This window comes from Orycteropus afer, unplaced genomic scaffold (assembly GCF_000298275.1).
Source record: "Orycteropus afer afer isolate SDZICR_OR568_19922 unplaced genomic scaffold, OryAfe1.0 scaffold00026, whole genome shotgun sequence".
Classification (NCBI taxonomy): Eukaryota; Metazoa; Chordata; class Mammalia; order Tubulidentata; family Orycteropodidae; genus Orycteropus; species Orycteropus afer.
The window spans coordinates 5,825,805-5,841,490 of NW_006921613.1; the positions used below are offsets into that span (position 1 = coordinate 5,825,805).

Genomic DNA, 15,686 nt, shown 5'->3' on the forward strand with positions numbered 1-15,686 from the left:
GTGGAGATGATCGGTAATTTTACCCAGTTGGGTTTAAAGAGAAAGGAAGATAGCCAAGGAGAGAAATCCATTAGGCAGCTGAGTATAGAGATCTAGAGCTAGGAAAGATGTGTGGGCTGAGATATAAATTTTCAGGTCATCAGCATATAATAATACTTGAGACCATCCAAATAGGTAAGCTCACCAGAGAGAGATGGTAGAGGGAAAATAGAAGAGCATCCCCTTGAATTTGTTTTATATAAAAATAACAACAAAAATATAGCAGGAGGAGTAAGAACCTAGGTTCTGTAGTCACGTAGCATTGGGCTCTACCACTTACCAGCTGTGAAACTTCCACAGGTATCTCACTTCTAAGCTTCCATGCCTTCCTCTGAAAATATGTTAGTAAGAGAATTAGATGAAATAATACATGTGAAAGAATGTAATGTATATCTAGCACTTAGTTAATACTAAAAAATATGATTTTTACATCTTGAATAGAAAAAATTCTCTAATCAACTTTATCATTATTACTTATTAAGTATATACAATATATATATTCTTTAGACTGTGTGTGTGTGTATGTATGTGTGTGTATGTGTGTGTGTATATATATATATATATATATATATATATGACACATCTCTAATATAAGTAGCTTCTCCAGATCTTGAAATTAATTTTTTAACATAAATAACATTTTTAAAGCTGTGTCACAAAAACTGAGAACTTTGGAACTATCCTTATTTATAACTTACTCTAATAAAAAATTTAAAAATACTTTTTAAAGTGGGAAATCAGTTTTTATTAAGCTGAGTTAAGCTCCCATCCAGAATATTTAAAACCTTGTTTTGAAGTGGATTGTGGAGATCGCAACAAGAAGAGAACAACTGAAGCTTTCATTCTATTACTTGGCTGTTGTGATAATCTCTAATATAATATGTGACATACAAGATTACCTTGACGAATGATTAAAATATTAAAAACAAAACCTTTCTCACCTTCTTAGTCATTTCTTATTTTGCAGGAAATGTAGCTCTGGATCCTTGGCTATTTTGCTTTAATTTCTACCCATTTTATGTGTAATGATATTGAGTACCCATTTTTTAAAATTAACCAAAACTTATTTTTGTGGTATTGTTGTAAAGTCATCTGTAATTAATAAAACAACCCTATTCGCTTAGTAAAATATTAAAGTGCCAAGTGCTGCTCTTGCCATCATCGTCTCATTACCATCCTGTATCCCTTTGTGTTTTGCATCATTGTTCCTTTTGCATGGAAGATCATCTGCTATGGATTGCCATGAGTTGAATGAGGATGGAGAGCTGTGGCTGGTTTATGAAGGGTTAAAACAAGCCAACAGGTTATATTTGTCTCCTCCAAGATGGAATGTTATTAATTTGTTGTTTTTCTTACTAACAATGGCCCCCCGACTTTAACACCTGTATTTCTTATGCATTTTCTTCCTGGGTAAATTAGTTTAGTGAAACAGAGCATTCAACCAAACACCTTTTTTTTCTTTTTTTAATTGTGATTTGGCTGAAAATTTACAAAGCAAATTCACTTTCCATAGAACAGTTCACATACACTTTGTCTCATGACATTGACTACAATTTACCCCAATGCAAAAACTCCCCTCCCACTTTCTCCTAATAGTTACCTCTTCCTGTGTCCATCCTGCCATGCACTCCTGCCCCCTGAGTTGTCTCCCTGTGCATAAGCAGCCCTTCTTTCTCCCATGATTGTTCCCTCCAAGGAGTGTATCCACCGCAGGTAAATGTTCAACTCATATGTCTGTCTTTTGTTCGGCTGGAAGCCACAGGTGCAAACACCTTCTTAAGAACCTTGTTCACTAAGGGATGCCATTCAAAGGGAAACTGACTCATGGGGGATATAAGAGTTGTCTCCTTTAAGTGATGGATGCATTCTAGAGTTCCCCTCAGTCACAAAATCTGTGCATCTCTCTCTCTAGGAGTTAGAAGAAAAACAAAACATTACAAGTAAGACGCAAAGACTGAGAGGGATTAGTAGCTATTATATAGGCAGTGATTTCTTGTTTGGGATCATGGTCAATCTACAGGATAGATTGCCTGTGGCAATGTGGATACACTGTTACATATTCTCATCATACTGCATGAAAGCAATATTAAATGCATGATTTGGCATTCTGTATGTTATTGTTGTTAGGTGCTGTTGAGTCGTTTCTGACTCATAGTGGATATATAGAATTGGCATTCTTTATGGTTATTTTAAATTCAAATTTGTGGTGTCCTCCATTGAAACAGCAACATCTTTCTAAACAATCATCTAGTGACATTTGTGTCTTAAAAGTCTCATAAAAACACCATTTTTGTGATTAAATTTTAAAAATATTTAATATTATATTTGTTCAAGGGGCTTTTGCTTATTCTGCTTTATTTGTTTTAATCATAAACTATTGTCATTAACTTTGGGGAGTTACAGGTTCAAGTTCAGTTGAAATTTTGTAACCACTAAAATATTTTATCTGCTATTAACCTGCTTGCAATGACATCACTAAATTTTACCAAGAAATTGGCAACCAAGGGGATTAGAATAAAAGAATGTCTTTTCTTAATGCTAGTTTATACCTAATCATAACTTTGTTTTGTGTTTGCAAAAGGGGCTCATGTAGAAATGGGGATACATACCAAAGGGAGGATACTATGACTCTGGTGCTCTCATTGCCAAAGTCTTATTCTCCTTATAGGCCCAGCTGATTATATGCTTGGAGAGGGAGTAACCACCTTGTTGGTCCTACTGATATTTATATTCTGAAACCATATCTTAAGATTCTGTTACTGATATGTAAGCTTATAGGGAGAGAGATGATAAATTTTAATATATATATATATATATAAGCAAACTTCCAAAACTATATGTCTAGATTTGGGTAAATCCATATATATTTCAGAGTAGTGCCCCAGCCTTTCTGTTCTTCACAGATAAGAGTAGAAAGTAAAAATGGGACCATGGTCCTACTCTCTGCCTGAAATTAGCAACTCTAAAATTCTTCAATCCATATTTAATTAGTTATAATAGTTGGGAGGTTTTAATGGCTCTCTGTAGTTATTTTGTGGGAAAGATACTGTCTTTTGATTGATTTATTTTAGTTATCATTTCTATGAACCTTTCAAAAGAGCTAAACTTTCCTGTTTCTTAGGGCCTTTGAATATTTTATATTTGTAGCCGGGTCCACAGATCAGAAAAACAAATGTGAGAGCATTCATTTCCATTGTTGGCCCTTGTTTGAGTTTCTTTAATCAAGTCAGAAGATAATGGAAGCAAAAGAGTATCTGCTTTTCCTACCCTAGCAAGTGAATATAAAGCCTTGCACCCACTAGGCAGGGGACTTAAGGGTGTGGTCTCCTCGTCCTACCTGTGTGGTTTCTCCACAGGCTCCTAGAATCCCAGCTTCAGTCACAGAAGAGGAGCCATGAGAATGAGGCTGAGGCACTCCGTGGGGAGATCCAGAGCCTGAAGGAGGAGAACAACCGACAGCAACAGCTGCTGGCCCAGAACCTGCAGCTGCCCCCAGAGGCCCGCATTGAGGCCAGCCTGCAACATGAGATCACCCGGCTGACCAACGAAAACTTGGTAAGGAAGTAGTGAGGGCCCCACACGCTCATCAGCAGGCAGAGCCAATCCCTGCCCTGAGGTCCTAGTACTTTTTCAATCAAACATATTTTTTCCTTGCTGAGAAAAAAACTCACCACCCCACACTTGTTACTCTTACACTCTAACAGACACAGAGTCAAGAAAATATTAATATGCTGAAAGAAATGAAAAAGGCTTGTGTACCGATTATGGTTCTCACAGAAGGCTTTTGAGTGTCTGAGCGTACTCATACCTACATTGGAGGGTCTGGAAGATGGCCACCTACGTGCACGCTGGGACTTTACTGTCCTGGAGAACTCAGGTGATCTGGTCCTTTCACCTCACCTGCAGATTATCTACCATTCCAGGAGGTTTGTTATGTGATTGCCATGACAGAGACTGGGGAAAGGTTTTGTTTACCTTTGGTCCCCAAGAAGCCACCGAAAATATCTCATTGTCTCTAGCAGCTGGAGGCCACAGACAAATAGGAGTTTAGTTGAGGTCAGCAAAAATGGTTGGCAGAACCAACAGGGAGCCTTTGACTTTGGATGGAGCTCCTAGGACAAAGAGGAGGGTCAGGTTTACACCTTTTTTATTCTTTATATCAGAACTTGAGTTGTGTAATGAAGGAGGAGGTTCATTAAGTCCAACTTTTTTCTCTTGTGCTTTCTTTTTTTCCCTTCTTTCTCTCTTACTTTTACAGAAAATATATTCTATTTCTTTCTTACTCACAGAACTATTATTACAAATTTATAAAGTTTTTATCTAAGTTTGACAAATATATTTATTATATTAAAATTCATCAAAAAGTTATAATTCTTCATTTCTATATAAAATCTATATTACATCATCAGTCTGGTTTTGAGAAATGCTATTTAGGATTGGTGATGGTGATTTGTATCTTTTTTTTTTTTAATTAAGGATTTTAATGGCTGATAATAAAAAAAAAATTGAATTTTCTCTGAAGATTTAACTTTCTGAATCATCCCTCCATTACTCCTTTAGTGATAATTTGCATTACAAATGGTTTTCTGATGTCACTTATTTAAGCATCTCTCGTATGAATTAGAAACAGAACCCAGAACTACTCTTTTCATAATCCATCTGTTCCTCTGAAGACAGCTTTCTCCATGAGGCTCCCTTGTGGGGCTGGGGAAAGAGGATTAGAGCAGTATTTGTACTCTTTCCAAAGATGGGCATTTCACTAATTTGTGGGGGAAATTCTTCTGAATCACAGAAATTTTTATAATGTTTTATTACTGTCAAATATATTGTTGCTTAAACTAACAATGCTTTGATGACTGAAAATTGATAACTATACTGAATAATATAATAATGGTTGATCAACATCTAAATTCTGTGCTTACAAATGATTGTTTTAAAATAGAAGGTGAAACCGTGAGATAAAGATGCTTCTGGGTGGCTTGTGGAACCCAACCCCGGTTATCTCTACTTTGTAGTTAGATCTCCAAACTTTGTCCACTAAGTTGATTGAGGCTTTCCCTTGCAACTTTGTTTGCAGTATTAATTTGCTTGGCACTTTTTTTTTTTTTTTTAAATATAGCTGATACAAAAACATGTCTCCAAATTCCAAAGTATAGAGTCTAGTTAATGAGTTTGCCTGTGTTGAGGAAGAATATTTTCTGAATCAGCTGCTTCTCCCACTAGTACACTAACTATAAATTAGGGAAAATTGACCCAAATTTAAATAAATAATTGAAACGATAAACTTTTTCAAAATCGTGTTTCTTAATCTTAGTTCTGTGTATTCCTTAAGAAACACTAGAGCAGAGTATTAGAATAGCAGTGGACCTGGGTCTAGTGTTCTTGGAAACTCTATCCCACATAACCCCCCCATGTACCCCCCCATCACAATCAGAAAAGTGGCTTTTCTTCAGTAAGCATGCTTTTCAGGGCTCCCCCAGGCTGCCTTTGAGTGGGAGAAGATGCAGTGCATCTATCTCATCAGCCTTTTCACCTTCAAACAAGAGTTTGAACATTGCCATTATCATCACTTTCACTTTATTTACCCTCCCCACTCTTGCTGCTGTTGGCAGCAAACGAGTGGAGCACCTTTGTGAACGTGGTACGTGGTACGAGGGGGGAAGTTAGAAGGAGAAAGGCAGAAGGCCTGGGAGTGAAATGACAGCCTTTGAACAGTGGCATCCTGTCCATAGCCTATTTCCTTTTATTATTATTATTTTTTTAACCTTGATGAGCATGCAAAATAATAATAATATTAATTAGAATCATCTGTACTAGAATGATAAGAAAATCATTGCCTTTTGAGTATATACAGTTTCATTATTTGTGTTTTAAAATATTTTAAATTGATTTTGCTGAGACGTAGCATTCCCCTCAAAGACAGAGAAAAACAAATATCCATTGTGCCTGTTTTTTCAGTATTTTGAGGAATTATATGCAGATGACCCTAAGAAGTATCAATCATATCGGATTTCACTTTACAAAAGGATGATTGTATGTAAACCCAAAGTGTTTTCCGTTGTCTTCTTGCTACTTCTAGGCTCTTACTGACGAGCACACAGGCTGTCTGCTCCTTCCCAGGAATCTCTTCAAAAACTTTCACAAAACCTGTTTCTCCCCACAGCTTTCTTAAGCTAGTGGTGTCACCTCTGTCCATGTCCTGTGTCTGTCGTCTTGTTGGTTTGTTATTAACACTATGCTTACAGTGTGATGGAAGCAAGATGTGATTTGAAAGATAGTGTACTATCCAAGAAGTCCAACTGAACCCTTGAAATGTTAGCAACTTGAATATTCCTTTTGGTGTGACATCTAAAGTCACCCTTGTCAAATTAGAGAATAGGTAAATATTTGCTCTTTTAAAAGGCTTTTCTTCTTTATAACCTAAATAATAGCCACAAATATTTCTGATTCATTTCCCTTCTGATCTTTACTGAATCTGCTGTTCACTTTCTTAATTATTGGCCTTTTACCTACATCCATCATTTGAAAGTATTCTTCATTAAGTAGAAAGCCAATCAGTAGTCACAAGGTGTGTTATTTTACCCCCTTCAATATATCTCTTTTGTTTTTTTCTCTTTTTGCATAAAACACTCAGAATTATCACTTTTTTTTTTCTATAAGCAAAATTATATCACCCAAAATTATGGGTGTGTTATGCCCCCTGCCACTGAGAACTTACCACGTTGGTCCTAGGTCAGCAGACTACTTTTCATCTTGTTCCGTGTGGTTATATGTTCAACTTATCTTTTAACTCTCCAAATCTGAACGTTTCTTAAGTTATAGGGATAATTTTAGCATCTCCAAAGGGTAGGTCTTATGGAGATCAGTGCTTCACACAGATGGGGTGTTAGTCAAAAGCCCTTACGAAAGCTCAACTATCCTTAAAACGTCCCACAAAACATTTTGTGCGTTCATCAAAATTTATTTGTTTTTAGAAGACATTCCACTGGAATAACAATACATTCTATAAGTATTTTACTGCTTTATTAATGTCGTCTGCTTGAGAAGACTCCACAGTGAGCTGCCATCACGCTGTAACAGATTTTACTGCATTGTGTATTTTAACCTTTGGCTTTTATTGTAGCTGCACTTCCCACGGCTGCCAGGTGGTGGCTCCACCAATGAGCTTTTCTGTAAAACTAACAATGCTGTTTTTTTTGTGATTTCGTATCTGCTTTTCCTTGGTGTATCTTAGAAAGCCTATTTTGATCTTTTTATTTTATTGTTCATTTTGATTTTTAGGATTTGATGGAACAACTTGAAAAACAGGATAAGACTGTCCGGAAACTGAAAAAACAACTGAAAGTATTTGCCAAAAAAATTGGTGAACTAGAAGGTATTTAAACATGTTTTTATGATGATTGCTGAATCTTTCATTGTTACATGAATCGTCTGATTTTCTTGTGGATATTAGGGATGATAAAACATGACTAGACAGAGCTAGCCTCTGGGGAGTGGAAATTTCCATTGCCAAGTGGGGAAAAATGCTGTTCTTTTTATGGTTGTAGTAATTTACAAAGGGAGAGAATTCATTTATTCATTCAACAAATATTTAATGAATATCTTCTATATGCTAGGAACTGTGCAAAGAAGTACACCCACTCCTCACTTACTGACTCTTATTATCCGACATTTCACATTTATGACAATAGTAAAACATCTACTTTCTGACTGTTTTGTGCATCAGTGTTATATATCTGGCAGTAATAAATGCCAAGGTGGGAGGCAAAAGTAATGTTGGCTATGATGGTTAATGTTACGTGTCAACTTGGCTGGGCCATGATTTTCAGTAGTATGGCACTTATGTAATGGTGTGTTTTGACAGTTATGTAATGATATAACTGGGCAGTTACAGGTTATAGTCATCCTCCATTTTGTGATATAATGTGGTCATCCTCCATTTTCACATACTGTCAATTTTCACATAATGACCTGGTCTTTGGAACCTAACCATGTCCATAAGTGAGGAGCAGGTGTATAGCACAGAGGTTATGAGAATAGATCCTGGAGCCAAACTCTTGGGTTCAAATCCTGGTTCTACTACTTACTACCAGTTGCCTTCAAGTTAACTCCAGCGTATGGTGACCCTGTGTGTGTCCCAGAACTGTGCTCCATAGGGTTTTCAGTGGCTGGTTTTTCTGAAGTAGATTACCTTTCTGAGGTACCTCTGGGTGGACCTTCAACCTTTCAGCTAGCAGCCAAGAATGTTAACCATTACCACTACCAAGGGGACCCCGTACAATTTCAGGCATATGATATTGGACAAGTTACTGAACCTCTCTGTGCCTCAGTTTTCCTATCCTTTAAGTGGGAATGATAATGGTATCTACCTGAAATGGTTTGTAAAGATTAAATGAGTTAATATGTGTAATGCATTTAGAATAGTACCTGACACATAGTATATGCTATATACAACTTAGCCATTATTACTGTTAGCATTAGTGACAAGATAAATGAGACAGAATCTGTGCCCTCAAAGAATTCAGTTTAATGAAGAAAAAGAAAAGTAAATAGGAAAATATGAATTATAATTATGAAGAAATAAAGTTCTTTTTTAAAACAAATATCCATTATTTATGTATGAGGGTGATAGACCTTGATAACTAATCAAATATCAAATGAATCTTGTCTTGTGGATTAATGTATTTATTCATTCAACAAAAATTAATGAGTTCCTACTGTGTGTTAGGCACTGTTCTAGATGCCAAGAATATAGCATTGACAGCCAATTTCTAAGCTTATTCCAAGAATACATCCATTGCTCAAGAGATTTTAGAGCTCCTTTTTGGAATTTGCCTTCAAACCCACTCAAGCTGTTCTCGTTTTGACCAAAAAATGATACTGCTCAGCCTAACTGCACAGGTTACTATCTCAGTGGCACTCTTCCTCATCCTTCCTTGGCTCAAAGGACAAAGATTCTCATCTCTAGAGATGTTCAAAAGAATCTACTGGGATTGTCTCCAAATGTAGGTTTCATTCCTCAAAGATGCCAGGCCCTATCACAACTGTTCCTTCTGCTTGATCTTCTTGCTTCTCTTGTCAAGTCCTGCTCATTCTGTGAGGCCCAAGTCATGTGTCAAGAGCAACCTTTCCTAGTCATCCAGACAGACATTATGGTTCTGTTCTCTGTGCGCTACTATTTGGCTCACATCTTTTATGGTTTTCATGATGCCATATTTTTAATATTTTTTCAACTTAAATTACTGGCTTCCTGAATAGACTCTGAAATTTCTGAGCATAATGATCATATTTCCCATTTGTTGAGTGAATAAATACATTTTAGAAACACTGAGACATTGGCAAAATGGATATTTTCTTTGGATAGGATTACACTCCCTTAGATGTAGAAATTCTAAAATGTTTGTTTAGAAAGTCAGATTACTTTAGAATCATATTTTATAAATATTCTTTGAGCATTACATGATTCATGTGTTACATCTCTACCCTTTAAAACTTTGGGAACTGTAAGTCACACAGTCACATGCACACAGGCTACAGTGTCTACTGCAGAACTTAAAAATCTTTATTCAGAGAACTTTTCTGCACTTAATTCTCCACTAATTATATCATAAGAAGATAAGCAAGACAGCAAGAAGTATTTTCTTGTAAGAAACCAACATTAAGGTTAATTTGTGAGATTATTCAATTTTGTAAGCCTCTAATGATTCCTTTGCTGTACTTTAGCACATTTTGATAGAAAAACCATGTTATTTTACGTTTTTAATCAGCTTTCTTTGATACATATATTTTTTAATTAGAGAGGTTAGAATATTTTAAAATGTTAGGAGTTTTAAATCATTGTCAATGAGAAATCAACCTTATCCATTAAACTCTCCTGCCAGCTATGTTCTTAAACCTAATAATAGCATTTGAGAGAGCAATTCATAGATTAAACAAAAAAGCCACAGTAGTACTTAAATAATGTTATATCATGGATTAAATGATAGCTGTCTAGAAAATAAAATAAAATAGATTTGTGTGACATGGGCACTTACTGAGTACACTATTCCTGCCCTTTCTCTGCCCCATATTAGAATAAAGGTGACAAACTCTTCCAATATTTTTCCCTCTTTCCCCTCTGCATCCCCTGCCCATGCCCTGCACCATTACACAGAAAATACTGCCAATCTTATTACTGTTGTTATGTGCCGTGGAGTTGGACCTGACTCATAGTGACCTCTCCTTGGGTTTCCGAGGCAGTATCACTATGGAAGTAGATTGCCCAACCTTTCTTCCAAGGAGTGGCTGGTGGGTTTGAACTGCCAGCCTTCTGGTTAGCAGTCAGATGCCTTAGGCACAACGCCATCAGAGCTCCTAAATATATTACAACATACTTAAATTCTGGTTTAAAATAGCAAGACTCTTGCCTCTTCTTGTATGCTACCCTTAATTAAGGAGACTTTTTTAGAAACCAACTAAGATTGAGTTTTATTTAATGCCAATATATATAATTTTTAGCAGAAATTACATAGCTAAACAGAGAGTATTTCAAAATATAATCTGAATTCTCCTGTGTTTTCATCCAGGAGTGGGTATTGCATCTTAATTTTCCATCAGAAAGTTTAGATTGAAAGCGTTCTAGAAATCAATTAATTATTTTATAGAAGGAAAAAACTGAGGCCCAGAGACTGAGTGACTGACTAAAGGCCTCTCAGTCAGTTAGTGGCCAACTGAGACCAGAAACCAGGCCTTCTGAGGGCCAGTCCAGTGATGTCTCTCCATTGTGTGGTATTTTCAACAGAATCTTTCTACCATATTTTCACACAAATGGAGTGTACATGTTATACAATTTTTTGCAAGCCACATAATCCCCCTCATGGGTTAGTTTCCTGTGATTGCTACATGTTACATATGTGTGTCCATTACATTCATGGGGATGCATACAGTACTTATAGGCATTTATTTATCTCAGTTAATCTGACATCAGGATTTTCCGATAGCAAAGTGAGGAAAATTAGAAGAAAAAAAAATTTTCCATGTCCTTTCCTTTTCCAGGACAACAAAGTTCACAAATATTTTCCCTTTAAGTATAAAGAATCTAGAAAATGGAAATAGGCATTGCTCAGGTCTCTCAAAAGCTTATCTGTGTCAGAGGGAACGCTGGACAGAATGACTCAAGGTCTCTTTAGTCTTTGAAAGCTGGGGTGGTGCCCTGGCTTATCTCCCTCAGGCTTTTTGTTTTCCTGATGCTAAATGAGGGTTGACACTTTATTTGGATTAATAGATAATTTTGCTAAATCAATCAAGGTTGTGTTGAGCTGACATCTATATTTCATCTATGAGTTTTCGTAAAGACACAGATCTCTAGGGAGAACACAAAGGCAGAGAGAACACATTTTAATGAAAGTGTGGCAAATTTTGTCTCTGACATTTTTGTACAGAACCAAAAATATTCTAGTTAGAGATTTTTCAGAAGGAAAGTGAAGCTTTCTTTAAAAACATGGGAGCTCTTAGGAAAGATACCATTTTTAATCAATTCTGAGGTATGGTTTTTCACATTTTAATATCTCTAAAAGTGGCATATGTCTTAAAATTGTTGGTGGATTGTGGTTTAGTAACCAGGTTTTTTCCTTTCTTAGTGTTATATAAAACAATGACATATCTCACAGCCAATAGCATCTTACATATAACGAAATGAGCAGGTTTAAAGTGTTCTCTTTAGGTTATGTGGAGTCCAAATACGTGCGTTTATCATTAATTAATATAAATCTTTCCTCTTAGTTTTCCCTCTTAGCAATTTAACAAGCAGCAGTAGATCCATGAGCTGCGAGGCCACTTTGTGCTGCTTCACAGATCCTGGGTTATTATATTTATACTGATTTCAGAAATAATTTTTGCAGAACTAAGCAGTTCAGTAATCTATCCTCTTGTATGTTGTTGTTGTTGTTATGTGCCGTCGAGTCGGCCCCGACTCATAGCGACCCCTCCTTGGGTTTCCGAGGCAGTATCACTACGGAAGTAGGATTGCCCAACCTTCCTTCCGAGGAGTGGCTGGTGGGTTTGAACCGCCAGCCTTCTGGTTAGCAGTCAAGTGCTTTAGCCACTATGCTATATATTTTACAATTAGTCCCATGACTTTCAGACTGCGTTATAAACACGAGACACTAGAGTATAGGATGGCCATATCTTTGATTTGTCCAATAGCAATGTGATCACTCTTTAGATATCATAGCATTGGTGAATGGTGGTGACATTACGTAAACCAGAGTTTCAGTGCGGATAATTCCAGTGTGTGATGCTGCACCGTGAGGTGGATGAGGTGTCACCAGGCTTCCTGCCGTAGTCACTGCCCTGTGGTCGTGTTTCATGCATAAGCAAGAGCACTGCCAGGTACTGGTGTTCTCTCTGTGATAACCTCTTCCTGTGGAACTGGCTTCTTAGAACTAACACAGGAAACTGCCAAGAGTGACGGAAGAAGCCCTCTTGCTTTTAGCAACATTAAACTTTCTAATGTGTTTGCATCTGAGCTGCAGTTTTGTTTGTTTGACAACAGTCTGTGAAATCAAGCCTAATTTATGCTTAAATACACTTCTTAACCCCTTTTTCCTGTGGATAAAGATTTAAAAATCTACTTACTAGCATATCTCCATAAACACCATGATAACTCATAAGTTCCCTTACCTTCCCTTGCATTTCCCATTCAATGCTCAATTTTGAAATGAAATTGGAGACTTTTTTTTTTTTACCTTTAGCATACATCTTCTGTAGCACCTGCCATTGATAATAGTGACCATTTTTAACATCTAAAAGGTGGTTTTACGTTAATGGTTGCAACATCATGGTAGGTCTTTTAGCACTCTACTGAACATAAACAAGCAAACAAACTGAAAAATATTTAGGATACCATATTAAATGGAGTTGTTTTATCTGCTCATGATACTTTGTGTGTGAATGAGGGAGAAAAGTCTTTGCCTTAGGATGCCTTTGTGAAAAATAATACGTTTTCACATCACTTGCTGTGGAGAAGCACTATTCTGCCAGCTACCTTGATGCAGTTTGAACTGATTGCAATGATGCATTTAAAGTAAATGTTCGTTTTTCTTTAGAGATTACATTCATAGAGCTACAAGGGAGGGGAAATCTTTTATATTCTTGATGCTTCTTTGTAGAATATTGATGTTTCCTTTTGTGAATTAAATATCTAAATATCTTCAATCATTTCTGATCAGTATTGATTAGTTCACCAAAAGATCAAACAACTTAATTTTAGGCCATCTGGTTTTTATGTAAAATAAATGCTTATTAGTACCCTTGAAGGTTTTGACGAAGGTAGGGACCTTGGATCTTGACCATAGTCAGGTACTGGTAGCTGTTAGAGTGATATTACCATGTACATTTATCATTTATCCACTTACAAAAAAAGAATATTTTAAACAGGGACAATTAAGTGGTAAATATGGTAATATTTCTGTTGATAAAGACTTTATTTTTAATTATAGGAAGATAAAATTATCTCATCTTTTCTGCCTGGAAAACATTTTCTTTTCCTTTTTGTTTCTCATGAAGTGGGCCAGATGGAGAACATATCTCCAGGTCAGATCATTGATGAACCAATCCGTCCAGTCAACATTCCCAGAAAAGAAAAGGATTTCCAAGGAATGCTGGAATATAAGAAAGAAGATGAGCAAAAACTCGTTAAGAATCTGATTCTGGGCAAGTATTTTCTGCATGGGATAAAAGTCTGGTGCACGCCTTCATGGTAGGAAAGACCAGTTACTCCACACTGCAGTTTCTTGCAGTTATCGTTACATACTGTGCGTTATAGTGCTGCAAGAATGTCCTGGCCACCTCAGGATATTATGAGGCAAGCTGCAGGGACAGGGCCTAGGACACTGTTACAGACTGAATTGTGCCCCCCATACCCCATCCCCCACCCCAAAATAAGTGTAAATCCTAACCTCTATGCCTGTGGTTATAATCCCATTTGGGAATGGTAGTCTTTGTTGTATTAATATGACAGGGTTAGTATAGGATGTGTCTTGAGTCAATCTCTTGAGATATAAAAGAAATTATAAAAGCAAGTGAGCAAGCAGAGATGGGGAATACAGCTACCAAGCCAAATGGTGATCTACAAGGAAACAAACTAAAGAGACAAAGATCTTCACCCTGAGAGAAAAAGAGAGAAAGCCTTCCCCTATAGCCAGGTCCCTGAATTTGGACTTCTAACCTCTTAAACTGTGAGAAAATTGATTTGTTTGTTAAAGCCATCCACTTTTGGTATTTCTGTTATAGCAACACTGGATAACTAAGGCAGACCCATTCTTAAGGATTCTTTGAGACTAGAACTTCTCAGCCAAGGGGTACATTAGAAACACTTTGGAAACCTTTAAAGTGTACTAATGTATGGAAGGAAGAAAAGACCAAAATGGATGTCAGAAGAGATTCTGAAACATGCTCTTGAGTGGAGAGTAGCTAAAGTGAGTAGAAGAAATAACACGATAAAAGAGCTGAACAGAAGATTTCAAAGAACAGCTCGAGAAGACAAAGTCAATATTATAATGAAATGTGCAAAGACCTGGAGTTAGAAAACCAAAAGAGAAGAACACACTCAGTATTTCTCAAGCTGAAAGAACAGAAGAAAAAAAATAAGCCTTGAATTGCAATATTGAAGGATTCTATGGGCAAAATATTGGATGATGCAGGAAGCATCAAAAGAGGATAGAAGGAATACATAGAGTCACTGTACAAAAAGAATTGGTTGATGTTCATCCATTTCAAGAGGGGGCATATGATCGAGAACCAGGGATACTGAAGAAGTCAAGGCTGCACTGAAGGAATTGGCAAGAAACAAAGCCCCAGGAATTGACAGAATACACACTGAGATGTTTCAACAAACAGATGTCATACTCGAGGCACTTACCTATGCCAAGTAATTTGGAAGACAGCTACTTGGCCAACTGACTGGAAGAGATTGATTTTTATACCCATTCCTAAGAAAGGTGATCCAACAGAATGTGAAAATTATCAAGCAATATCATTAATATCACATGCAATTAAAATTTTGCTGAAGGTAATTAAAAAATGGTTGCAGCAATATATTGACAGGGAACTGCTAAAAATGCAAGCTAGATTTGGAAGAGGACAGGGAACAAGAGATATCATTGCTGATGTCAGATGGGTCTTGGCTGAAAGCAAAGAACACCAGAAAGATGTTTACTTGTGTCTTATTGACTATGCAAAGGCATTCAACTGTGTGGATCACAACAAATTATGATAACATTACAAAGAATGGGAGCTCCAGAACACTTAATTATACTCATGAGGAACCTGTACATAGACCAAGAGGCTGTTGTTCAGACAGAACAAGAGGATACTGCATGGTTTAAAATCAGGAAGGGTGTGTGTCAGGGTAGTAGCCTTTCGCCATATACTTACTCAATCTGTATGCTGACCAAATAACCCGAGAAGCTGGACTATATGAAGAAGAATGTGGCATCAGGATTAGAGAAGACTCATTAACAACCTGAGATTTGCAAATGACACAGCCTTGCTTGCTGAAAGTGAAGAAGACTTGAAGCACTAATGATGACGATCAAAGGCTACAGGCTTCAGTATGGATTACACTTCAGCATAAAGAAAACAAAAATCCTTACAACTAGACCAATAAG

General features: G+C 36.8%; 1 protein-coding gene across 1 annotated transcript in view; it reads left to right on the top strand.

Annotated features, from left to right (window-relative positions):
• Positions 1-15,686, top strand: part of MYO5A (myosin VA) — a 194,827-nt gene that overhangs the window by 152,743 nt on the left and 26,398 nt on the right. Inside the window, exons 31-35 of the mRNA XM_042783688.1 lie at positions 1,262-1,342; positions 3,396-3,594; positions 5,998-6,072; positions 7,321-7,414; positions 13,585-13,731. Coding sequence (XP_042639622.1) covers positions 1,262-1,342; positions 3,396-3,594; positions 5,998-6,072; positions 7,321-7,414; positions 13,585-13,731 — 596 coding nt within the window. The remainder of the gene's footprint in view (positions 1-1,261; positions 1,343-3,395; positions 3,595-5,997; positions 6,073-7,320; positions 7,415-13,584; positions 13,732-15,686) is intronic.